The sequence below is a fragment of the Emys orbicularis genome, chromosome 4, assembly GCF_028017835.1.
Source record: "Emys orbicularis isolate rEmyOrb1 chromosome 4, rEmyOrb1.hap1, whole genome shotgun sequence".
Taxonomy (NCBI): Eukaryota; Metazoa; Chordata; order Testudines; family Emydidae; genus Emys; species Emys orbicularis.
The window spans coordinates 55,486,694-55,513,639 of NC_088686.1; the positions used below are offsets into that span (position 1 = coordinate 55,486,694).

At 41.2% G+C, this 26,946-nt stretch overlaps 1 protein-coding gene across 1 annotated transcript; it reads right to left on the reverse strand.

Annotated features, from left to right (window-relative positions):
- Positions 1-19,850: 19,850 nt before the first annotated feature.
- Positions 19,851-21,472, reverse strand: GJD2 (gap junction protein delta 2). Its single transcript, XM_065403809.1, has 2 exons — positions 21,402-21,472; positions 19,851-20,694 (listed from the first exon to the last, which is right to left on the reverse strand). Exons 1-2 carry the CDS (start codon positions 21,470-21,472, stop codon positions 19,851-19,853), a joined length of 915 nt encoding a protein of 304 aa, XP_065259881.1.
- Positions 21,473-26,946: the final 5,474 nt, after the last annotated feature.

The following is a 26,946-nucleotide window of genomic DNA, read 5'->3' on the forward strand; positions in this document are numbered from 1 at the left end:
CAATCTGTTCCTCCACAAGGTCTCAGTGGACACAGTGGCTATTTGTATGGTAAAGTTGAACTGGAATGGCAAAATGTTGGTAATGGTAACCCACTGAATTGAGTCAGTTTTCAGAAGTTAGAAGACTGCAATTAAATAGATGTCACACTTCCCCCCCCCGCTATCAAGCTCTCATCAGGTGTCACAGTGCTACATATGGAGCATATTTTTAGAAATCCCAGTTCTTTCACCTTCGAGTTTCTGCCTATATGTGTTTATGGAAAACAAACGAGATCTACTTTTTTATTTATTTAGCTTTTCTCCTACTTGGGGTAGTTCATGAGTTATGTATTTTATGACCATCTCAGGAGCTGGTTTTAAAGGATTTTAAAAGCCTTTTCATTTATAAAATGAACTGAAATTGTGATCTGGCCTTGTTGACATTTTTAGATTCACCTGCCAGATCCTTAACTGGTGTAAATTAGCATAGCTCCAGCCAAGTTCCTGGCCTTAAAATATATAAGATCTCTGGCATGGCTTTTAGTCAAAGCCAAGTGTTGGCTCAGTGTAGAGAAGTACCATGCCAGTGGGAGCAGTAAGAAATTTTGTGCCTCGAGACAACATACTGCCTTCTGGAGTTCCTCAGCACACAGGAGGAATGTGCACAGTGCTATACTCCTTCAGAGAGATTCTTCCACATGCCCAAAGGGCTCTGATAGCCAGTACAGAGGAGGTGGAGGCATGTCCCCACACACACACTTCTCTTCACCAGTAAGGTGGCTAACACCCAAGGGCTGCCAGCTGGCAGGAGTCACTGCTTTCATGGTTGGCTCCTTCATGAGGGAAGCAATGGGTAATGGACTTCTTGCCCCTCCCTCAACCCCACAGGGGTCAGTCACAACCTGGCCCGAAATAAGTTGATCTCATTTTATTTTTGCAGAGATTCTACAGTGCCATAAGCACAGCCCACGCATACAAGATGGAGCACAAAGGTGAAAGAATTGCTGGTTGTGTGTTTTAAATTAACTGCTTTCTCTGCAGTACTGTGACACTGGATGACTGCTTGAAAGGGGGAAAGTGATTGCCACATCCATTTAATTACTGAGGCCTCCAACTTCCAAAAACCATTCAGTGCAGCAGTTCTGATATAACAGTTTAACTCAGTCAACAGCTTCAGGGGATGCTTAAGATCCTTTACCCTAAACATCTTAGTGGCCTTTCAAGATTTTTCATCTGCTCAGAGGAGGCTGCAGATCTATAACTCAGTCATTTCTCTTCCAATAAGAACAGAACTTAGTAAAAGGACTGGGTGGTGAGCTAAGAGGAACTTTAAGTAGTCCTTCAATCACTAACTTTACTTAATAACTCATGTTTACTAGTTAAATAAGTTAGTTTCTTGTAGCTCTCTCTATCTTACTTATTTGTTAATATCTGAATGAGCGGTAGAACACATTTTCAATCACCTTGCCTAAGAATAATCACAAAATGTAATTCTGCTTTAGAATATTTTTTAATCTTTGTTGACCTTAAAATAGAAAGACCACTGCCAGTAACTTTCCTCTCCCACCCAAAGACAGAGCTCCGATGACAGTCCCTAAGGTTACTGTTGGTGTATAAGTTGAAAAGCTTTGCCTTGAAAATACTGTGACGGATATGACAATTTCCTGCAATACCTTTGGGTGATCTTACTGTATCATACTTATGCATCATTGTGGGCTATGAGTTGTATATAACTCCGTGAGGGAAGGTGACTGCAGCTCCTCCAGAAACTAAGAACAGTGGAGGGCTGATTAGGCAAATTCACTCAGGTTGTAACATCTCCAGGAAGCAACCACCACCTGGGTAGGCTGGTATACACTAGTTCAAACTGGATTCTCCAGAGACCAACAGACGAAGAAAGATTTTTGGGATAAATAGCCTGAGTTTAAACTGACTCAGTCTTCTTTCTGATTCAGCAAATGGACAGCACTAGAGGCAGAGCACAATGCGGAGCTAGTGAAGTAACTAAAAATTTGATTAAAACAAAAAACGAGAAAAATAATAATTATTTTTCTTTTAGAGCTAAGTACTTCTCTTGCTAACATCCATGCAACTCCATTGATTTACATGTGGTTGTAGGAGTATTTCCAAGGGCATAATTTGACCTGTGGTCACTTGCCCATGTTCAATTAATTAGAATGCAGAGTGTATTTAACATACTGTGTATTTTTCTGATTATTTGGTATAGTTTGGCTTTAGACACAGTGCCTGATTCTCCTCTCATTTACACTTGTGTAAATGTGGAAGAATTCCACTTACAGTAGAACCTCAGAGTTACAAACAACTCAGGAATGGAGGTTGTTCGTAACTCTGAAATGTTTGAAACTTTGAACAAAACGTCATGGTTGTTCTTTCAAAAGTTTACAACTGAATATTGACTTAATACAGCTTTGAACTTTTACTACGCAGAAGAAAAATGCTGCTTTCCCCCTCCCCCCTTTTTTTAGTAGTTTACGTTTAACACAGTACTGTACAGTATTTGCCTTTTTTTTTTTTTTTTGGTCTTTGCTGCTGCCTGATTGCGTACTTCCGGTTCTAAATGAAGTGTGTGGTTGACTGGTCAGTTTGTAACTCTCAGGGTCTACTGTATTTCAATGGAGTTACTCCAGTTTTACATTGGAATAAGTGAGCAAAATCTAGCCCCATGTCTGATCATGTATATTATAAGTATTTCTGAACTAACTTATCCATTAAAAAATGTTCATCTTATTATATTACCCATTGTGTATCCTCAAGATCAGGAATTCTGTGGATCAGAGTTTGATTGCCTTTGAAAACAGAGAGGGTAGTGAGCTGCTGTCTTTTACACAAGTGTTGAACCTCAGACCTGCCTCCTGCAATAGAAGAGTGAAAAAAATATTCAAGCAGACTATTGTAGAGTCTGTATGAAAACATTTCCGAAAGATATTTTATATGATGTAGGACATCTTGGGCTCTGCTGCACCTAATTGATGAATAAGGACTGAGACAAGCTGTGTTAAGTGAACAGTCCAGATTAATTCCACTTTGACATATACAAACAAATGGCTATTCTGTTAACAAGATGAAACTAGAAAGCATAAACATCATACTTTTTGTATACACAAGATGATATGACAGTCAGAAGAGCTGGTCAAGATGTTCCAAATTTTGAATTTTCAACTATATTTTTTTCAAACATTCAATTTTCAATTAAAACCTGAAAAAACAGAAATGAAAATTTGGTGGGATTTTGATTAGCCATAACGGTCAGTAAGTACCAAGGGCCAGACTTTCTCTGCTCTGTGCTGATTGACTGTTTTCTCCAACCCTCCCTCTTCCCCTCTGCTTGGCTCCACACTTGCTTCTCCGACCCTCTCCTCCCCTTCTCTTTCCATTTAGCTGATCCCCTCCTAACTAAAAACACACCCAAGGGAAAATATCATGGGACTCATATGACATTTGCTGCCATCATATTGTTCACTCTGCTTGTGTGTACTCACTCTGTTGCAGTGTGTACTGCAAGGCAGCCCCTCATGGGACACCATCCAGCAGCAGGCTATGACACAACACATGCCCCTACATCAGTGTCCCCTCAGTCCAACCATAAAGAGAGCACCATCTCCCTGACTGTCCAACTCAAAGTCCAGCCTGGGCATAATTTTTTCACATACTGTACACATACACTAGTCCATAGAATGCTCAAAGTAAAACTGTTCTCCCAATTCCCACATATCAAGATGCAGGAATTTTCCATTCCCCTCTCCAGGGACATCACTTCCAGGTCACCCACCTGTAAATCCACTAACACTGGGTTCCCAGATCCTTTCTGCCCTTGTTCCAGGACTCCCCCCCCACGCCCCACCTTCCAGGCTATCCACCTGAGAGTGACCAGTCTCATGATTCTTGAACCCAAAATACAATCCAATCACTCATCCCTTTTCAACCTGCCAGCACTGGATCTCCATATCAGGAAGGTCAGCAGGCTAGCCCCTTGGCTGGTCTCTTAACCCTTAGCAGCCTCCTGGCACTGGTTCTCCTCATCAGGAAAGTCAGCAGGCTAGGCCTTTGGCTAGTCTCCTAGCCAATTCCTCCCTATTCCCAGGGAAGACCACCTGTAGAAATTTCTGCTGTCAGCAGCATTCCCTGTCTCTGCCACACAGCTCTCTTCTGTCCTTCTCTGTATCTCTCTCAGACAGCTCCCTAGGCCTCCAGCTCACCTGGTCTCCTCCCCTATAGGGCCCAGGTGCCCTCTTTTAAACCTAATTGGGTTTCAGCTAACCAGTCACAGATGCACAGTACCCTGTTCCCTCTTAAAGGGGCCGGTCACTCGGTGACACTCCCCTTCCTCTACCCCGTGTCTGTCTTGTGTAGTTAGACTATATTGGCTCATTGTTTCCTTGTTCTCCCCTGTCTGTCTGTATCCATTTACTGTCACTTGTTTTATACTTAGATTGTATGTTCTTTGGAGCAGTGACCATCTTTTGGTGCTATGTTTGTACAGGGCTTAGCACAATGGGGTGCTGCTCCATGACTGGGGCTCCTAGGTGCTACAATCATACATATAATAAATAATCATCTATTTGTTCAAAAATAGAAGTTAAAATCATATAAAACAATTCAGGAGAAAAAAAAGTCAGAAAATTCCACAGGAGCTATGTCAATGGAGATTTTGGCCCATAGTTTTTAGCAAAGACATTGTGTATGAGCCAAGGTCGAGGCCAGCAGAGAATCTGACCCAACCTTTTCGGATTACATTTGTAACTAGCATGCACTGATCTTATGGTCGTGCACAAGCCCTTTCCTGTGTCACAGCTTGAAAAAAGAAGACAGAAGCTAAAACAATAGAGCTACCAAGGTGCATGTTTTCATTTCATTGTCCTGTCAGTAATCACATCTGTTGCATTGATTTAAATGTCATTCTCGTGACTTTTTTTTTTTTTTTTGTATTTTTCTTGAAAATTTAATAATTTTTTTTAAATGATTTGTGGAGAATTTTTTCATTTCTTTTCCCACCAAGGATGATTTTATTCTTTTACTCTAGCTTCTTCTCACTTAAGGTTATTTATCTAATTTGGTACATTCATCCTCATTATAACACCGCTCTGAGTGTTAGAAGGAGGTGTTATAAGAAGGATGAATATAATTAAGTAAAAGATAAATGCATACTGTGCTCATTAACAGCAAGACACATACAAGGAAGCTGCTATTTTATATAATTCCCCTCTTTATATTTAAAAATGAAAAAACAGGAACTTGCTAGAAAAGGCTTCCTTTTAATATTTTCTCTCTCTTATCAGAAGGCTTTAATTATGACTTACCTATTGTACTTAAGACTACATTCTGCCTTCTGCTTAGTACAAGCATCTCTCATTGACTCCAATGGGAGCTGCACTCAGATTTCTTAAGACTGAATTTAGCCCTTAATGACTATCAGTTCTGCAGTGACTAAGTATTTTTGGATGAAGGATTTTGCAGCTGTGACAGAGTGGGTAACGTCTGAACCAAATTATTAACTCAGTTTTGGATTGTAACCTCCATTTTGTATTAGCAGGACCGGCTCTAGGCACCAGCAAAGTAAGCACGTGCTTGGGGTGGCACATTTCCAGGGGCGGCATTTCGGCCATCCTTTTTCTTCGGGGCAGTTGTTCTCTCGGAGCTGCACCACTTCGATGCTGCGAGGGCGCTGCGCCCCCAGCCACAGCGGGAAGGGGAAGCCACAGCCCCAGGATGCTGAGCTGCCAGGGCCCAGCCACTACCTGGGGAGGAGAGGGCGAGTCCTGCCGGGGAGCCGGGGCTGCGCCGCCTCATCTGAGCACTGGCTGCTGCGCTGCCTTGTGCCACCCCTTACATCGCGGCTTCTCTGCGCGGCTGAGCGGGGGAGGTCGTAAAGCCCCTGCAGGCGCTGGGAGAAGGTGACATCACTCCCTCCACTTCCAGCGCCGCCTGCAAACCCCAACCCCATCTGAGCTTCGGGCAGCAAATTTTTTGCTTGGGATGGCAAAAAACCTAGAGCTGGCCCTGTGTATTAGGACCTTCATTTTGTGCTATGTGATTAATACACGTATAACTTTAATAGAATCATAGGACTGGAAGGAACCTTGAGAGGTCATCTAGTCCAGTCCCCAGCACTAAGGGCAGGATTAAGTATTATCTAGATCAGTGTTTCCCAAACTTGGGACGCCGCTTGTGTAGGGAAAGCCCCTGGCAGGCCGGGCCAGTTTGTTTACCTGCCCCGTCCGCAGGTCCAGCCGATTGTGGCTCCCACTGGCCGAGGTTTGCTGCTCCAGGCCAATGGGAGCTGCTGAAAGCAGCGTGGGCTGAGGGACGTACTGGCTGCTGCTTCCAGCAGCTCCCATTGGCCTGGAGCAGTGAACCGCGGCCAGTGGGAGCTGTGATCAGCTGAACCTGCGGACGGGGCAGGTAAACAAACCGGCCTGGCCCGCCAGGGGCTCTCTCTATACAAGCGGCTTCCCAAGTTTGGGAAACACTGATATAGACCATTCCTGATAGGTGTTTGTCTAACCTGCTCTTAAAAATCTCCAATGATGGAGATTCCACATCCCTAGGCAATTTATTCCAGTGCTTAACCACTCTGACTGTTTGGAAGTTTTTCCTAACGTCCCTTGCTGCAATTTAAGCCCATTGCTTCTTGTCCTATCCTCAGAGGTTAAGAACAATTCTTCTCCCTCCTCCTTGTAACAACCTTTTATGTATTTGAAAACTGTTATCATGTCTCCTCTCAGACTTTTCTTCTCCAGACTAAACAACCCAATTTTTTCAATCTTCCCTCATAGGTCATGTTTTCTAGATCTTTGGTCATTTTTGTTGCTCTTCTCTTTTGATTCCCCCCTCAGTTCTGTCTTGTCTCTCCTTTATCCCTGCTATAACAGCCCATGGTCCCCCCCAAATTCTGACCCTTCTCCCAGGTCTTTATGTTTTTGACTTACCTGTGGGCTTTGGTCACCTGCCCCCTTTGAACCTAGTTTAAAGCCCTCCTCACTAGGTTAGCTAGTCTGTATCCAAATATGTTCTTCCCCTTCCTCAATAAGTGGACCCCATCTCTGCTTAGCAGTCCTTCTTTCTGGAACAGCTTCCTGTGGTCAAGGAAGGTGAAGCCCTCCTAGTGACAACATCTTCACATACAGGCATTCACCTCCAGGATGCATCTGTCCCTGCCTGGGCCTCTACTGTGGACCGGAAGGATCAAAGAGACCACCACCTGTGCTCCCAACTCCTTCACTCTTACTCCCAGAGCCCTGTAGTCACTTCTGATCTGCTGAGGGTCATACCTTGCAGTATCATTAGTGCCCACATGGATGAGTAGCATGGGATAGTAGTCAGAGGGCCGGATGATCCTTGAAAATCCCTCCATAACATCTCAGATACGGGCCCTTGGCAGGCAGCATACCTCCAGGGATGCCATGTCAGAGCAACAGATAGGTGCCTCTGTCCCCCTCAGAAGAGAGTCATTAATCACCACTACCCTACATTTCCTCCTGGGAGTGGTGGTTGTGATCCTCCCAGCCTTGGGGGTACATGGGTTCTCCTCCTCCCCCTCTGGGGGTTATTCCTCATTGCTCGTTGCCAGGGCAGCATATTGGTTTTCCATCACCATGGTGGGTGGGTTAGGAATAGGGGTGGAGCACTGCCTGCTGCTAGAGATAACTAGCAGCCAGTGTCCTCCCTGTGACAAAGCCATATCCTCCTCCCCTGGTGGTGTGACAGCAATTCTCTGTAGTTGGATTGCTATCTCAGCCTTGGATGTCTCCATATGAATACTCTCGAGGAATTCCTCATGGGCACGGATGCTCCTCAGCCTAGCCACCTCCTCCTGTAGTTCTCCCACCTTCTTCCTGAGAGATTCCACCAGCAGGCACCTTTCACACTGGATTGTCTTCCCCAGCTTGGCTTTCTGTGAGTGGGAAATGCAGACCACAGTCTCTGCAAATCCACACCAGGATCTGGGTAGAGGCATCCATGGTTAGGTTGTCTGTCTGGATACAGGCGCAGGTGGAGGAGACAGGAGCAGCATTGGCACTGATAATGTGGTCCTTCCTAACCATAGCAATTATATTAAGTCTCCCTCTCTCAAACTCCCCTGTTTGCAGTCCCTTGGTCACTAGCTCCCCTCAATCGCTTAGCCTCTGGATTTTAAGGCCTTTTATCCTAGGTCAGCTCTACCCCCTCATTAATCACAGAGTGGGAGAGTGATCACAAGGCTGATTGAGACTGATCAAAGATGATCAAAAATGATCCAGGGAACAATGGCTCAAACAGTCCCAAGACACACAATCCCAACTGACCCAGTAACTGAAATAACCTGAAAGAGAAAGAAAAACACAAACAGCCAAGCAAACTCACTCACCCCAAGGTTAGTACTCACACCTTGTTCATTCAGCAGGGGGAACTCCTTCTCCCCCTCTCAACTTCTGTTTGCAGTCCCCTGTTCGCTAGCTCCCCTTGGTCACTTAGCCTCTGGCTTTTAAGGCCTTCTCTCCTAGGTCAGCCCTACCCCCTCATTAATTACACAAGGGGAGGGTGATCACATGGATGATTGAGACTGATCAAACTGTCCCCAGACACACAATCCCAGCTGACCCAGTAACTGAAATAACCTGAAAGAGAAAGAAAAACACAAACAGCCAAGCAAACTCACTCACCCCAAGGTTAGTACTTGCACCTTGTTCATTCAGCAGGGGGAACTCCTTCTCCCCCTCTCAACTTCTGTTTGCAGTCCCCTGTTCGCTAGCTCCCCTTGGTCACTTAGCCTCTGGCTTTTAAGGCCTTCTCTCCTAGGTCAGCCCTACCCCCTCATTAATTACACAAGGGGAGGGTGATCACATGGATGATTGAGACTGATCAAACTGTCCCCAGACACACAATCCCAGCTGACCCAGTAACTGAAATAACCTGAAAGAGAAAGAAAAACACAAACAGCCAAGCAACCTCACTCACCCCAAGGTTAGTACTCACACCTTGTTCATTCAGCAGGGGGATCTCCTTCTCCCCCCACCCCAAACTCTTCTGTTTGCCGTCCCCTGTTCGCTAACCCAAAACAAGACTATTATGATGTATTCCAGATAGCTATCCTGCCCAGAAAAGGTGTTTGATGCCTCACTGAAGGACTTTCACTGAGAAGCCATCATAGAGCAATCTAGGAACATCAGCTTTGCATGTATCCCAGCTGTTAGCCCAATCCCATGGAACAGTGGATTTTCTACACAGGAGCACCAGCATGGCTGGTAGAACTTCATCTTCTCAGCCTGGGTGCAGGTAAAAAGGAGATGCACTATATTTAAGTGGGAGCGCTTCTCTGGGAAGGAGGACAGACCACCACTACATGTAAGCAGGACTTGCCAAAGAGAGAAACAGTGACTAGACTCTGCCCAGACCCAGGTGGCTTGGTAGCTTGTGGGACCCTGCAATTGGGTCCACTTGCAACAGACTGGTGACAGGATACTGGGGCAGGTGGTGTTTTATCATTCATGTGTTCTATCACTAGGTTTTAACTACTTAACTGCCTCAAACATATGTAGGACCTGAAATTGAAAGACACTGAAGGAGTCTCCTGCAAACTGCTGAGCATGCTCCATACTATTTCTATTCCATTCTGTTCTAGTCAGGTTCACATAATGCCCCCATCATCGTGGTGTCTGAGTGAATTACTGTAGGAATTTGTTCCACCATCTTGGACAAGGTCCCAGAAAAGCTCTGTCTCCTGCACAGATAAGCTTTACCCAGTGGGTAGTTCCATTTGCCTGAGAAATTAAGTTGTCCTCATTCCAGAGTTTGGAGATCATTTAGTATGGCATTGTTGGCCAGGGCATACAGTGCCTTAAAGATAAGGACTGAGACTTTGAATTTAGTTCACTATTCAATTGGAAATCAACATAGTGATCAAAGGAAAATACTGTGGTGCTGGCAGATATGCTGAGTTTCTGAAGAGATGCACAGTTCTCTCCAGACAGGAGGCACTGGTGCTTCATAAGGTCTGTGATGTAGAATGAGGTTGATTGGACCAGATGTTCAGTGCATAATTATGGGGCCTGATCCTCCACCATATTACTCCACTTTTACAACAGGGTGACTCCACTACTTTCAATGAAGTTACACTGGCGTACAAGTGGAAAAATGCAGTTATGAATCAAGGCAACAGTTGGTAGGTTGTACTGCAATAACCCAAAAAGACATTGGCTTAAAAATGATGATCCCATCACAGGACTTCAAGCCCTGGAGATCAAGTGCAGTTGCAAGCAGTACACACTGAATTCAGTTGTTTCTCCAAGGTGCATGGGAAAATACTAGTGCAATTTAATACTTGAAGTTGAATAAAGTGAGTTTCATAGGAGCTTTACTCCCAGTGAAGAAAGCTAACATCAGATCAGAAAAGGCTAACCTCCCGACAAACCAACTGCAAGACATATCCTGTGATTTCCTCTTCAAAGACAGGCAAATCCTCTTCCCTTCAGAAAGCTCAAATAAACTGGCTTTCCACAGAGCGGTTCCATAGTAGTTGGTGGATGGGAGAATCTTCCATCCATAGGCTACAGAGGGGCACCTTCCCCCTCCCTATGGTATATGGAGGTTTTTGAGCAGTGGCTCTATGTACTCATCTCACTCCTCCACCAACCCCCTTTTCATGCCAGGATAAATGGGTCCACAATGGGTCCACTATGTAGGTTCTTAGAATCCTACACCTCTAGCCTATGCAGCAGAACTGCACCAAGGCCCTTACGGGACCTGGAGGATTTGGCTTTCAAATACTTGTTTGTCCTACTCTCAAATGGGACTGATCTTTGGCATACTTAAGTTGGTGGACTTATCAGTATCAGTGAGCTACCTCAATTTACACTTGCTGAGAAACTGGGCCAAAGTTCTCAGGCCCACAAAATGAATATTGCAATCTGTAAAAATATATGTCCCCTGCTAAAAAGTGCAAGTTTTATATACTCTAAAGAGCAGCATGAGAAGCACTGCATGTGAAAATCAACTAGTTTAGGTCGGAATAACTACTGGCTTGGTCATTTCAGCTTTTGATTAATTCTGCGTATAACATTACAGCAGCACATGTAGTAAGCACAAACCAAATATCTGATCAAAAAGTCCTCCAGCTACCAGAGTTAGTCAGTCAGTTTTGACTGAACTCAATGACCTAACCATATTTCCTTTTTCAGAATTTTAGATACTCCTATATATTTGTTGAGGAGATAACAGGGGAAAGGTCCTGAACATGACCAGATTTCCTGGCCATGTTGTCAGTGTGGTTATTTCTCTTATTGAAACCAGAAGGTCATTGGTACAAAATGGAGATTAAATTCTAGTTTTGTAAGATTTTCAAAGCTGGAAAAAAGTTAGTGTTGTATAGCTAGTGGTTGGTTGGTACAAAATCTCACTAAAAATGTGTAATAACTGCACAGTGTAAAGTACTACACCTATAGTGTGACAGTATCATTGTGTCAAATTTGATATGTTTTCAATAAAATAGGCTATATTTAGTTAATCATATGCTTGTGCTGACTGGTTAGCCTCTCTCTGACATGCATTTTCATGAGAGAGAGCAGGAGGGCCTCAAAGTTTAGTCAGTTTAAAGGGATCCTGAAATATTGTATTAATTTGCAGTAGAAAGGTCATGTTGCTGGGTAAACATCAAGGAATAAATATATTGAGATCAATACACTGAGACTTAGCTGCATGATGCCCATTAATGTTAATAGAAGTCTTGCTGCCAAATCCACAAATCCCACTAATAATGTTTTATCTCCATGTTCTTATTGAAATGTATTGTGAAATTAAAGCACATTCTCTCATGGTCTCCAGTAAGGTAAAGTTCAATAGTTTAAAGCATTAAGAGCAAAGCAACTTCTATATTCAGAGGTGCAGCAGGCTCAATATTTGGTAGCTTAAATTAAAGGGGGAAATTAGGGGAAATTTCACAAATACTTTCAAAATTTTAAATCTGCTAATTTTAAATGGCTTTAAAATACATAATTAAAAATTGCTTATATTAGATATAGTATCTCAGTAGTAACATATATTGCCCTTTTGCCTGCTAAGAATGAACATGATGTATTGTTATACATGTGAACTTGCATAATTATTATTACTTGTATGGATTCAATGAATTTCTTAATACTCTATGTACAAATCCACTTCACTCCATAATTCACTTCCTTTTGATCTGTCACATTAAGCACTGTGATCTCTTTGATATTCCATACATTCTATGGATTTCCTTTTTTAAAAGAAAGAAAGATCTGAGAGACATACCATGTAGCTGACTTCATAGGAAGATTTTAGAAGTATGAGCATAACTAACTAAATTCCCGTGTTTTTTAGAAGGGTTTTTATCCAGTCTTTTTTCAAATCATCCTCTTGTCGACCAAAACTCTAAGGCTAGTTACAGTTGGAGAATTAAGTCCAACTACAGAAGTGATAAATTAAACATTAAAAAATTCTAAACATGGGCCTAATAACAAGATACATTATCATTTAGCCCCTATTTTACACCAAACGTGAAGAAATTGGTGAAGAAATTGATGACACTTGCTGATAATCATAAGAAGTAAAATACTTTAAAACATATACAGAGTTTCAGGTGATTTTGATTAATATCGGAAAAAACTGAGATGATATGCATCCCTGGATGTAAGAGACATAATCCAAATAATAGCTGGAATATTAAATAGAAGGTTACATCAAGAAGATTTGCACCAAGCAGAAAAAGACCAAGGATGCTGTGAAATTGGTGTCAGAAAATTGAAACCCCATTTGTATCCTACCTGGAAGATTTCACTTAGTATTTGTTTCTGCTGCCTTCTCAAAAGGAGAAATTCCAATAGTTCCTTTAGATAGAAATCTGACGTATTCAACTTTTGGGAAACCAAAGAGAAGAAATGGAAGAGAAAAGAGATAAAATTGATTTTCTTATAAATATTCCCACTTCCATGTGAGAAATTCAGAAGGAGATTTAAAAGCATTATGAACTATACACACCCCAACTCTACATTCTTGGGAGCATGGAGTAATGTCAGATGTGGAGTTTTTTATCACCTCTTTCTGGGGAGAACATATATACATTTTCACACAGAAAAATCTTTGCTAAAAACAGTTACTACTTCTTAAGGGGAAAGTAAGAAAATGTTCAGGTAAGGTATATTCCTTTAATATACCTGAACCCCCAACCCATCACATTCACCACTTTCACTGACAGGCTCTGCCCCTTTACAAATAAGTCCTGTACACCTGCAACATGTACAGTAACACAATACACACACCACATTCCTCACAATCACCATGTAATGCAAAACCTTAAATCTGACCTCAGCAGCATCAATTTACGTATCTATAACATATCTGTGCCCATGGGTATTGCATGATGTGTGGAGAAGTAGGATGATGGAGGTATGGTTTTGCATTATATGGCCATATTGAGGAATTTGATGCAATCTGAGAGGGCCAAAAAACCTCAGACACCATGAATGTCACTGATATCTAGTAACAGCCATGGGGTTGTTAGCATTCATGATGAGTTTAGACACTGCAATGCACCATTTAGGAACATGAAAAGCATTTACCAAGTTGTTTCTAAAATTGTTTTCCTTACATAATAGATAATAAGTGGATCCTTGTTCAGTTCTTCATTAATGTGTTTCAAAACATGATTTTATTTCTAAAATGGATAATTTGATGTCTGAAGCAATGTAAGGAACATTGTGAAAAAAGTAATTCAATTTTTCCTTAATACCCATAAATCCCTTTTTGGTTCTCCCCACACCACCCTGTTTTGCTATTTTGGAACCTTCCTTAATCTATTTCTCTTTATAACCTCTCCTCATAATACATTTTTATGAAATCTCTGGCTCATGTTCAGATTCCTCAAAAACCCCTTATAGATATAACACATTAAACATGTGATCTAAAGGGAAATCATCTCTTTAAAAAACACCATCACTTGATTGTGCTTTAATTTATGCAACAATGAATGTATTTCTTCTGTATTCCCAAATGAAGCCTTTTAATAAATAACAAAACATTAAAATCTTGGATTATTCATCACATTTTTATCCAAAATGTGTACTGATTCAAGTTCAACTATCAGTCCTCTGATATTTCTTTAAGGGCATATTTTTAAAAATATATCAACATAAATACACCAGACACTGCATCAAATGGTTTAAATATCAGTTCTGTGCTTAATTATGTACTGCGAAACCTATTTATAGCGAAATCAGATACAGCAAAATTCTGCTTTTAGTGACATTGACTGAAAGTCCCAAATTGTTTAATTGCTTTTGAATGTATAAATTATTACCCAGGCTATAGTAACCTTCCCTCCCTCCTTCTCCACATCCCCACCACAGGGAAGCAGGGGGATGAAAAATAGGCTTTACTATGGGAGGATTCATTGTACATGAGCTTGATTCTCAGCAGGTGTAAATCAATGAGGATCTATTGACTCACTGAAGCTATGCATATTGATCTTGCTGAAGATTTGGATCTATAATTTCCCTTGGTCATCAGTACCAAAAGGTGATATAGGCTGATGTAATGAACAATTGTAGCGCTGTCTTTGGCTGTAACTTGTCTATGAAGATAATCAATATCCACAAATTTACTGCAGCAGTTAATATGAATCATTTATACTTATAAGGCCATAATTTCAAAGGGAGGATAGGCAGGGTTGCAAACATAGCACCTCCAAAAATATGGGCATGCCAGATACCCATGTTTGCATGCCCAACTGTGCAATCAGGCAATTGTGTAAATTATTATAGGAGAAGGTGCACAGTTACCCAATTTGCTTGCACAAATGCAGTTTTCAGTGGCCTCTCTGGCTGTGTATGAATATTTCTGTAGTCACACATCTTGCACCTGCATCTGAAAATTTGTTCCATAATGGTCTAACAACCTTGATTACATGTATTTGGCTATAATACACTCCCTTCCTACATCCCTCAATTATTGTCATTATTATTTGTATTACTATAGCACCTAAGACCCCTAGTCGTGGACCAGGACCCCCTACGCTAGGTGCTGTACATACAGAATAAAAGGACGGTGCTACTCTATAGAAATGGGCTAGATGACCTTCCCTTCCAATCCTACCATGATATTTAACCAGTTACAAGTCAAATGACCTGATGTTCAAAGGTGTGTTATTGCACTTGTGTATGTGCAAAAGTTTGCACACATGGGCCTTATTTATGCTCACATTTGAGTGCATGTAATATTATTGTGCATGTAAATCAGGGTTTTGCACATGAAAGTGGCAGGTTATGCAGCTAGCTGGCCAATTCAATATGCAAATACCTGATTTCACACTCATTGTGTGCACATATAAATTAGCTATAGAGTTTTGAAAAATAAGGACATAAGGATTTTAGTTATGTTAGTTAATGTTTTCTGGAATGTTACCTATTCCTTTTAACATATTTAATACTTCATCGTCTTCATTAGGAAAGAAAGTAATGTGAATGATAAAACTGGTAAATAATAACACTTAGCACTTACATATTTTTGATATATTACCTAACACTGTATAAACATTAAATATTTTTACAGATAAAAAATTAAACACAGAGATTCAGAACCAGAACAAATACCTGCAACAAAGGAGCATCCTGGTGGAAGTGTTTGGCGATATATGGATTGCTCCCATTTGCAAAATTGCATATAGTTCTGGAGGTCCTCATCATCTGATCACACTCATTTCATGGGCAAATAACCCATTCCAGTGACACATTTCAACACAAGTAATATCTGAATATTTCGCTTATGGATATGTCATCCCCAGTATTCTGTCATTAAAGGGATTGGATTTATAGTCTAGTCTAAATCCAGGCTCATAGGTAACACTGGCCAGATATGTCTGAAAGATCATATCACAAAACATAACATGAGGAGACATTACTGACAATGCTAGGTGATAGAAAGGTAGTACAGGGATGATGTGATGTCCATTACTAACATAATTGAAGAATGGGTCTAATTCTCCTCAATTAGGGATTGATCTTGCTCCCATTGAAACCAATAAGAAGTTTGTTATTGACTTCAGTGATTGCGGGACTGGATTCTTATGACACTGTTAAATCAGGAATAACTCCAATGAAGTTGGCAGAAATATAGTAGTGTCAAACTGGTGCAAATGAGAGGAGAATCATGCCCCTTACCTCTGTTTCATACACATTCATCTCTTCTACTCCATTTCTACAGCAGGATGCTAAATAAAGGCCTTCCACTTATCATTAGCATATCATTAACATCTTCCTCATGATTCTAAATCACAACTTCACTGTCCCACCCTGCCAACTATTAGATGGGGCAAATCCTCTGTCCTCTCTAGTTTTCAGAGTCTGTCTCCAACTGCTGCTTCTTCTAGTGTAAAATGAACTAAAATCAATCACACTGCTTCCTTGATGTGCTTGTGCCCTGGAGTTGTGAAGTCTGCAGATTTCTCTCAAGTAGTGTGAAAAGCCATAAATTTCTTCAAGGTCGAAGGCTAAAAAAGCCACCCTTTTGTGAATGAACTGATTACAGGAACAGTCTGTTCAACTTCCCCTGTGAAAGAGTTTTGATTCCATAATGGGAAAAGTCCTGTAAAATGTAACAGAAAATTATATACAGGTATTTTGAACCCCCCTATAGAATTGAATTGAGAATTATATGCATCTTGTATAGGATTTTTGTGGGGGGTTGTTATCTTATTAAATTCTAAGAGGTTTGAAAAAGTGCTATATCAGAGCTAGGTTTTATTAATTATTATTTTAAAATCAATTTCTATAGAGCTCTATTAAGATTCTATAGAATCTCTTTGTTACATCACTATTAATTCTATAAGATTTTTCCGTAAGTGTTTAGTCACATACACATTTATGATTAAATATAATATTGGCCATCAGCACAAAACATGACATAGGGGGAAGGTTACTGATGTACATACCACATACTGTACTTAACATCTGATACTTCTCCCACTGATTTCGGTGTGGCAAGATCAAGCCCTCATTGAACAGCAATGTTTCAAACTGCTTTGTAGTCACTTGTATTTTGTATTACTTTTCGCCAACCATAAAAGTGAGTGGAAAGTAAGAAAAGAGAAAAGTGATAGCAAAGGCCGATTTAAAGGTGCTGCCCTTTGCCACCATTTTGTTTCTAAAATAAAATAGTACTTTTTTACAATTTTACAATTACAAAAGTTATGAAGATTGTGGGTTGTATGAATAAAAATATTAATTCATGTGTATGCAGACATGTACTGCTGCATATGCTCACACTCCATACTACTCCAGTCTACTGGCACGTTTCCCTCTTTAAACACATGGGTATACATCAATCTGATTTAGTTAACAAAATATGCAGTTCCTATATAAAATGACTGGTGTAAATTGAGTCACTTGCATTGCTCTTATTATAAACATATCCCTTTCCTACACCTTGAATTAAGGCATCATGGTGTATAATCTGACAGACTTCAAGACATGTAATTTTACTGGTATTGATATAAATGATGCTAGGAAACTATACAGATACCTAACACTAGTGTTTCTTTACAACAGTAATCATTTTGAATCTGATCCAATGCCCACTGAAGACAATAGGAGACTTTCTGTCAACTTTAATGTACTTTGGATCAAGCCTTTTTGTGCACAACCTCCCATTTCTTTCACATTAAAATCATGCTTGTCATTGTCATACTGCATTTTCCCTTCAAAAATCTACTCAAAGGAGACTTCACAGAACAAGCCAGTTGTTTATGAAATGAAAATCAGATTTGCCCAAAGTGTATTTGTATGTGTCAATAATCTTTAGAAGCTTGTTAGATTGCAGATGGAGTTTTAGCTGTTAAATTGCCCTTCTAAAAATAGTCTTCATGTTTTTATAGTTAATATGCAATGAAATAATATAAGTATGCATCCAAATAGCAACAAAACAGCCAAGAAATGCAACTTTGAGTTTTCATAATCAAATTTTAAAAGCTGTCTTTCTGAGGTGAGGAAAATGGTAAAGGCATCTTTAAAACAAAATTGCATATTGGACAAAAAGCTTGTAATGTTTCATAGCGTGAAGTTAAAATTCCACAGAGGAAGGTGGTATTATTTAGAATGCAGAAAGCATGATATAATTTTAAAAATTTATAATGCTGATAAATCACAACTACAAGCCAGATGATTAGGGTATCTAGTGTGAGCAAAGAGGCAAGCACAGACATATGGCAAAAATACAGTGAAATCTACTCCAAAGACCACTTGCAATACCCAATCCCTGATTCACACACCCTTTTTAAAGGACCTGGATGGATCAGGTCCTTGACAGATAATTTAAGGCAAGTTTCTCTTCATACTACATTGAAACTACCATTAACAAATATTTGTTTGTGACCAACCTAATGGCTTGACATTAAGTTGCTGAGACAGAACAAGTGCAGTTTTTAAACCAACTGAGGGCCTACAGAGCTCTGGCATTTTGCTGAGACTATCCTTTGGACTCCATGGTGAAGACATGCAATTGTTTTAGACATAGGCCAGTAGACCAAATAGGACAATTCACAGAGTGGCCTTGGCAACCAGCTAAGGATCTGATCCAGTGCCCACTGATGTCAATGGAAAGAATCCCACTGACTTCAGTGGGCTTTGGATCTGGCTTTAAAAGCACAGAGAGCTAGCTTAATGAGCAATTCAGCCATACCTGACAGCTTAAATTTCCCATCTTTGTATCAGTTAGTGTTAAAACCATGAATGGGACGCTTTGAGCACCTGAAAAATAATTCCAGTGAAGTTTATATTTTTTACCTCATGTGTTTCTAGAAATTTATATGATAAAAAAAGAAGAGCAATGTTCTCTGGTTTACAAAAAAAGGCAAGTACTTTATTTATCAATAGAATTACCAGCTGCTTTTTACACCATTGCCATGACTAAACAAATAGCATAAAATAAATAAAGGAGAGTATAAAACCACATTACTCCAGTTGGTACCCCTGGACAACCCTTTGACTAAGTACAGAGTTAGATGTTTCAAGTATGGCACTTATATGAATAAGAGCAGAGAGAAGGTGACATATTCACAGTTAAAAGCAACAAACTCTGTTCCTTTGGTATATTTGTCAGATGATCACAGGTAACTTCGCTGAACATTAATTAGTTCTATCTGATTTATGCACATCAGGGTAATTTGTTTTTAAAACATAATGACAAATTTGGTAGATCCCAACTAGCATAAGATGATTAAGGTCTCTGGTGTGAACAGACAGGCAAACAAAAATGGCAAAATTATATTCAGCATGATTGTTTTGTGTAATTGTTGTACAAAACGATGTTAGAAAATAGCTAATAATATACACCAGCAATAAGCTCTGTGACTCCAACAGACAAAATAACATCAGACATCCTTGATGATGAAAGTGCACAGACCTCCTGGTTGAGCTTATGGTCAAGTGCCTAACAGTGCAATTAACCTTCTTTTAAAATGTGCTTGCAGTTGTATATTACAGAATTCCCCTGTACACACCCCAGAACACAGCATCCTTTCAATTTTTTAGCTATGATCATTCTACATGCAATTACAACAATTAGTCAGACAGTCCCGCCTATAATCTCATCCTGATAATGACCAAAAAGCTGCTCCAGTCAAAAGATAATATTGAATAATTAGAAAACAGTAACTGTACTGTAAGGCCAGATCAAGCATGGTTTTACAGTTTTTCCTTCAGTTTTTTACTTAGCACTGCATTTTGTATCTAGTTCAGTAAGTGCAGTTCCAATACCTTAGTGGCTTTCTTGGTGGTTTGATAAAATGCTTGCCTAAGCAATGTACCTTTCCCTAATGTTGTCTGGGTCAGTTCCACCTGGCACAGTGTTTCAGTTCTGTAACAGCCTCACACATAAGCTGAGTCACTTGACTGAGTCCTGCCAAAGTTAGGCACGCTCATTCTTGGCAGGTCCTTGTTTCTGATTTCATATATGGATTTCCTTTTTGCTTGTACTCCTCTCACTGCCATTTTAATCTTTCTCCAGCCCAAGTGGTTCAGTTCTGCCAAATTGAGCACCACACAAATCCCACTCACTGCAAACATGAATACCAAGAAGACAGTCTTCTCAGTGGGTCTAGACACATAGCACTCCACTTCCTTAATGCAGGGGTATCTATCACATTCATACATGGAAGGGACATTGAATCCATACAGGAAATATTGTCCCACTAAGAACCCAATCTCTAGGGCATTTCGAAAAACCACCTGGATGATGTAAAATCTGGAGATGCCTTCTTGCCGCCTCATCTTCGACTTTGTAGTTCTGATGGCTGGGTTGGGGATTTCCTTCACCTCCAAGCAGTCTGGCTCTGCTTCCTTGGTGGAGTTCTCGGTGTTCTGCAGCACTCCATTGACAATGGTATTCTTGATCTTCTTACTGTCCTCACGTTTCATTGAGTCCTGATCTCTGTCCAAGGCGAGGAAGACGGTGGAGTACCTCCTCTCCCTCTGCTTAGCAGACTGGTGAACAGAGTACGTTATAAAGCAGAGGCTGGGAGTGCATACCATGATGATCTGGAACACCCAGTACCTGATATGAGAGATAGGGAATGCCTGGTCGTAACAAGCCTGGTTGCAGCCTGGCTGCAGCGTGTTGCACACAAACATCGTTTGTTCATCATCGTAAACCGTTTCTCCTACAATGGCCACAATGAGTATCCTGAAGATCACCACCACGGTCAGCAGGATCCTACAACAGAAAAGTTCATCAGTGCACGCTGACCCTGCACACCTAGAGTGAGAGCGAAACGCCCGAAAATACAGCAGGCAGCAGCATGGCTGGATCTAACCGCCAGGGCTGCGGGAGCTGTCCGGTGCTGATCATGCACATAAACAGAGATCACAATGCAAGTGGCAAAGAAACGTTGGCCCTGGTTTTTGTTTAGTCTAAAGGACAGTGCAAGCACGAATCTTGTCCTGTGTGAGTCAGGCTACATGATATTAAAGAGCAATGAATAGATACACGCACGCACACTCACTGTAATCCTCAAGACCCCAGTTTTACCTGGCTTTTAAAAAAGCTTCACGCTCACAATTTAGAATGTTGTAAACATCACCCGAAACCAACACAAAGGGGAGAGGCGTTCAAGCGGCTTTAGAGACATTGATGTGTGTGTGGAGGGGGGTTGATCTCGCGACGGCACTTTATTTCCCAGAAGAGTCCTATGCGGGGACAACTTCTTGATTTGCTCCACAGGGAGCTAGAGGAGCGGGAGACACTTGATGGCTGAAGTTTGCTCTAGTTTGGAGCATTTTTAACCCCTGGCACACGCCTGGTTAGGACATTGCACCGGCACGGGCACATGGCAACTGCTCTCCGCCAGCACTTCCAGGAGAGGCTTAAGCTAGGTCCCCTTGCCTGCCCGTGGATCCGAGGCAAAGCCCCTTTGTTCTTACCTCCCTATCATAGTCGAGTGCTGCTGCACGGCAGCTTCCAGGAGTCTCTCTAGGATGGTCCATTCCCCCATCGCTGTTCATCCGGAGACAAAGACTTTGGCCGCGCTGCCGCTTTCGGCTTTTAGCCCAGCCCAGCGGAGCAAAGCAACCTCTGGGCAGGCGGCTTGGCCCGCGGGGGGGCTGAATGGCCCGGGCTGTCCGAGCACAGCCCCGCAGCCCTTCCGCCTCGCCGGGCACGTCCCGCGGCTGGGCTCGGCCTGGACCCCCGGTGCCTGGGCTGTGCATGGGCAGGGAGGGAGGGTGGCTGTAATGTCTTGCCGCCTCTAATCGGCCTTTAAGTAGTCTCTGCTTGCGTCACAGCCCGGTCGGGGGAGAGCAGCCAGCAGCGGCGCTAGGATTTTCTCCGGGTAGGCAAAAGAAAGAAATCAATGGCACTAAAAAGAACTACATGGCGCTGGCGAGAGATTAATTTTGCGACCCAAGGATACTTGATGATCTGGGCTCCCGGGGGAAGCCCGCCGCGGGCAGCTAGCCCTAAGCAGCCCGAAATGCCGGGGGCAGGCAGAACAGGGGTCTTACCCAATCACACAGGGATTAAAACGGCTCCACTAAGCACACAGGTAATGGACTGGAGTTAATTCGCCCTTAGAAGCAGAGCACACAATTAGATGCCACCAAGATATCTCCCTTCCCCCTTGCCCCCCTCCCCCCTCCAGTGGAAAGCTTCCCTCGCAGGGAGTTCTCCCCTCCCCTGTGATTTCCCCTTACTCCTTCCCATTTCCAGCACATTTCCTCTCTGGTCTGCCGAGCCTATTTTAATAAATGTAACCTGCAGCTTTGTTGTATCCATTTCCCTCTGTGTGCCCGTCTCCGCTCACACGTCAGTGATTTAATAGATGTGTGTTTGCATGTGCTGTGCCTGTATGCAGAGGAAATACCCCAAGTACGGGCAGTGAATATTCATTGCCATTCCACCAGTCAGAGTTAACAGCGGAGCTAATGAGTGATGTAGCCACAAGGAAATTGTGTTAGGTCATCCCCAAAGAAGGCATATTCACTTTTCAAACTGAGTCAGTTTAGACCAGAAAATAGTGTCTATTCTGGGTATTAATTTTAAATTTTGTTTTCTGATCTATGAAACAATTCAATGGGGGCGGGGGGGGTAATTCTGGCTTCCAGGTAGAAATGTACTTTAGGAATTGGAACGATTTGGTATTGTCTCAAAGTTTGAAAATATTTTCTGTATCTTACACAATGGCAGCGTTATATAGCTATAGTTTTATATATTCTTATCGCTCAATCTTGGAAGACACTGGAATTAATATGTAGGTTTTAGTTCTCACTGGTTTTACATCATTTATATAAATATTCATGGACAGCAAGAACTGAAATTTACATATCCAGCATTTTCCAAAATTAAGGTTCTGTGTGCGTGAGTCTGCATATACATATTTATCAGTGGTGACACCAAACTATATGCAAATCATGTAAAAGTTATGTATCGTTTCCCAGACAAATGCTTATACTAGAATTAATCCATATAAATTACCATAGAATATTTTATCTTGTTAACTATTTACATTTTAAATTTTGTGTATGCACTCAGAACCAGAGATACTACAGGAGGCTATTGTACAAAGTTTTCATTAGCAAGAGTTTGCTTTGAGTGCCTTACACTCAAGTGATGAATCCAATAATGTTTATTATTTTCCCCTACCTGCTAAGTAAACCTTGACACCACCCCACCCTGTTTTGAATTATTTTTAACCCACAAATTTCACAGAAAAGCTAGTTAAGTATTTCAGACAGTTTTATGGTACTATTGATCATATATCTACACCAATAAAAGCCAGACTGCATTAGTCATAGAGCAAGTCACACTATTCACTGGAAATAATTGGGTCCTTTGTTTTTAGGAACCATTTCTTATTTCTGTAAAAATTACTTTAAATATTTGATGATTAATTGGGATGAAATCCAAAAGTAGTTTGTAAATCTTCAGCTATTCATAGTTTGCTGTCTGTTATTTAGGTGTGCAAATGATCACCTAGGTCACGATATTGTTTCTGTTCCCTGAGTGGACAAGCAAAAGCTTTTTTAAAACTAGAAGAACAATAAAAAATGAGGAATAGTGAATACCCTTGTTTGCCCAGAAATGGATAGATTTCCTCTAGCTGAACACTGGATTTCTTGATGAAGCATTCCATAATCTGGACCAACTGGGTTTCTCTCTGCTGTTTGGAATTGGTAGGCATAGTGATGAATCATGGGCTTTTCTTCCCTACAGCTGTATGTTTTCTACAGACTGATGCCCACACCTTGCACTACCTTCACTTGAAGTACTGTCAAGTATCAAAGGGGTAGCCGTGTTAGTCTGGATCTGTAAAAGCAGCAAACAGTCCTGTGGCACCTTATAGACTAACAGACATATTGGAGCATGAGCTTTCGTGGGTGAATACCCACGTCGTCGGATGCCGTACATGAAGTACTGTGTAACTTCTAAACATATTTATGAAAAGGTGCTATTAGATACAGCAACAGAGCTATAGAAAAATCAACTCTGGCTTTGCCTTTTAAAACAAGCCTAACAACTAGTTAATTAACTACACCAACAGCTAACTGCCTCATAAGGGCCCAATGGTGTCTGTCTGGAGATGAAACTGAAGATATATGAAAGAAAGCAGAGAAGCCAGTCCACATCCACAGAGGAAATTCCAATGTGTGAAGATAATACATAAATAAATAAATAATATAGAATGCCAGTGATCGGTAATCCTGTATAGCAAGACCAAACAGCAGAGCGAAAGTCAGTCCACAGTCCAGATTGTTAAAGAAAGAAGAGAAATCCTTTTGCAAAGGCAAATATGGGTATTCATATAAAGAACAGCTATTCTCCAAACTTTCATGTGGACAAAAACCTATTTGCATGAATGGGCACCAATAGTAAATAAAAAGAGAGCACAACATGATCAAATTGATCAGCCATTTGGAATTCAAATGAATGGTCAACATATTGCTTGCTGTCTTAATTAGCTTTACTTAATGCAGTATGTCCAACTGTATGCGTCTTGGAAGGAGAAAAATGTCTAATTAATAAATGCTATAAACCTCTAAAAGTAATCTGAAATAGCATTTAATATCAATAATGATAAAGGTCCAATAACTTGGGGCCTACTGTGGCAGGTGCTGTGTCCTATTATAAAGCAGGGAATGTTCCTTTTCCAATGCTATACAAACTCCATTTTCACTTTCAAGACATTGGACCTTAGCCCTGAGAATGAATATTGTCCACCTGGCACCCTAGACCAGGCTAATTTAGGAAAAGTAATTCCACACTTGTTGGAAAGACAGAATATTTTTTAAAAAAAATAATGCCATGAAAACCTAAGTGTAAGCTGTTCGAAGTTCACAGTAGCTTGGTATGTCTGAGGGTGTCTTGTATTCATATACCACCTAGCGCTCTGAAGCCCGGACCCCAGTTGTAGCTTTTAGGCACTACCACAATACAAATAAAAATAATAAATGGTGGAGTGAGCAGAGCGTAGATGCAACAGTGAAAGGTGTATGATAAAAGCAAATGTTTACATTCCCACAATTGACCACATACATATCAGAAATATCCAAATATAGACTTATTTGATAACTCATTTGTTTCACAAAGTAATTAGTTAAATTAATAATGATGGCTAGAGACCGATGGTGGGAAGGAAAAGTTGCAAGCAGGGGAAAATTCCACAGTTTCTACAGTCTTTGTCTTCGGTTTTATACCAATCCACTGAATACATCAGCCTGTTGTGGAGCCAGGATCTGCAGCCTAGCAGACTGCCCAGAATACTAGGGATATATGTTATGCTGGCTGTGGCACTCCTGTTAGTAAATCATTCTACATTTCATTCACAAGCAGCTAGGATTAACAAAGCTTTATCCCATGGCTTACAAAAACAGTTTCTTAATGAAGCAACAATATTGGTTTCCAATAGGATCAGATGTGCCCTGTGTAATATTTTGTTAACTGTATACAAAGAGTATAAAAGCAACATACTTCCTTAGGAACAGTTATATGTTTTTTATAGAAGAAAGCAAAATTCAGTACAAACTCTACTCTGTTTCTGATGGTAGCTCAAGCAACCTCTACAAAAATAACAGTAAGTCAAAGTCTGCATATGTTTGGAGCTCATGCTCCTACAATATGAATGTTAAAATAAATAATAAGAATATAGATTGGATGGATTTTGGATTAGGTTTGGAGAGCGAGATTGTATGTTTCCTCAGTTTAGATGCCAAACTGAGGTTAATCTGTCTCTAAGAAGCTATAGGCCAGATTCCCTCTCAGAGAAATCCAGCCGCTTTGCACTGTACTGGTACCGCAAAGGGTCCAGGAAGCAGCCAGAGTACTCCAGCTGGGGATTCCTCCTGAAAAAGGATGATCACACTGGGAGATAGTGGCTCCTACACCACACCCCCTGCAGCTCCCAATGTAGGTGACATGCCAGGGTGGGCTAGGAAAGATGGCATGAATGGAGAGCAGTGACTTCTGGGCATTTCCAGAAGACAGCTGACTTCTGGGGGCTATACATTAGAGCATCTCCCAAACTGCTATAATCTATGCTGGGGAAAGCCCCAGAGTTCAGGCAGGGCCAGCGCAACCCATTAGGCGACCTAGGCGGTCGCCTAGGGTGCTGCGATTTGGGGGCGGCAACCGCGGCAGTATTTTGGCGGCGGGAACTTCCGCCGCCTCTGGGGGAGGGCAGCATTTCGGGGTGGGACCTTCCGCCGCCTAGGGCGGCGGAAAAGCTGGCGGTGCTCCTGAGTTCAGGTGCTGCAACCAGCTACTTGTCAAGTCATCCTGCCCCGCTACTCTGTCCAATGGCAACTGGACACACCAGTGAGCCTAGGCCAATAAATCTTGAAATATTTATTAAAAAAAAAAATACTGTCCCATGGACTATTTTTATTTTTATTTAATTTATTTACAGCAGCAATGTGATATTACAGCAAATAAATGAATGCTTCACTAAGATTCAAAGAAGCCATGGTGACTTCTTATATTTCACTTTTACATGAAATCATGATTTTCATTGCTACTGTTAATGCATATCTCTGGGGTCTCTGAAGCTTAACTATATGCAGTGAGAGACCTTTAACTAGAGTGTGGAAAAGAGAAAACCTTATCAAACATACCTGTTTGTTGCCTTCATTATGCTTTGTAATTGGACTTCATAACTGGACTAGCTGATGAGATATTTTTTTGGTATTACTTTTATGAAACAGTAGAACTTTCTTTGAAAGATTGTTTTTACAAGCACTTCTTTTCTGCTAGTATTTGGTATAATCCACAAAGGCTAAGTAGTTAGCTGCTAAACTGAAAACGCCCATCTAAGACCTCTCCTAGCCATCTGCTCTGCTGTTTTTTCATTTGGTGCCATGTGTGTATTAATGAAATGATTGCATCAGCTTATATCTTTTATTCATAAAATCATCTAGGTCATCTGCTTCCATCTATATTTTTTCTCTCATGAAATGAACGTTTGGGTGTAGATTCTCC

Bases quoted from the DNA above. Each gene is read 5' to 3' on its own strand.
- GJD2 (XM_065403809.1), bottom strand. From the start codon at position 21,472: ATGGGGGAATGGACCATCCTAGAGAGACTCCTGGAAGCTGCCGTGCAG. The intron at 20,695-21,401 runs GTAAGAACAAAG...TTTCTGTTGTAG, and splicing joins CACTCGACTATGATAGGGAG to GATCCTGCTGACCGTGGTGG.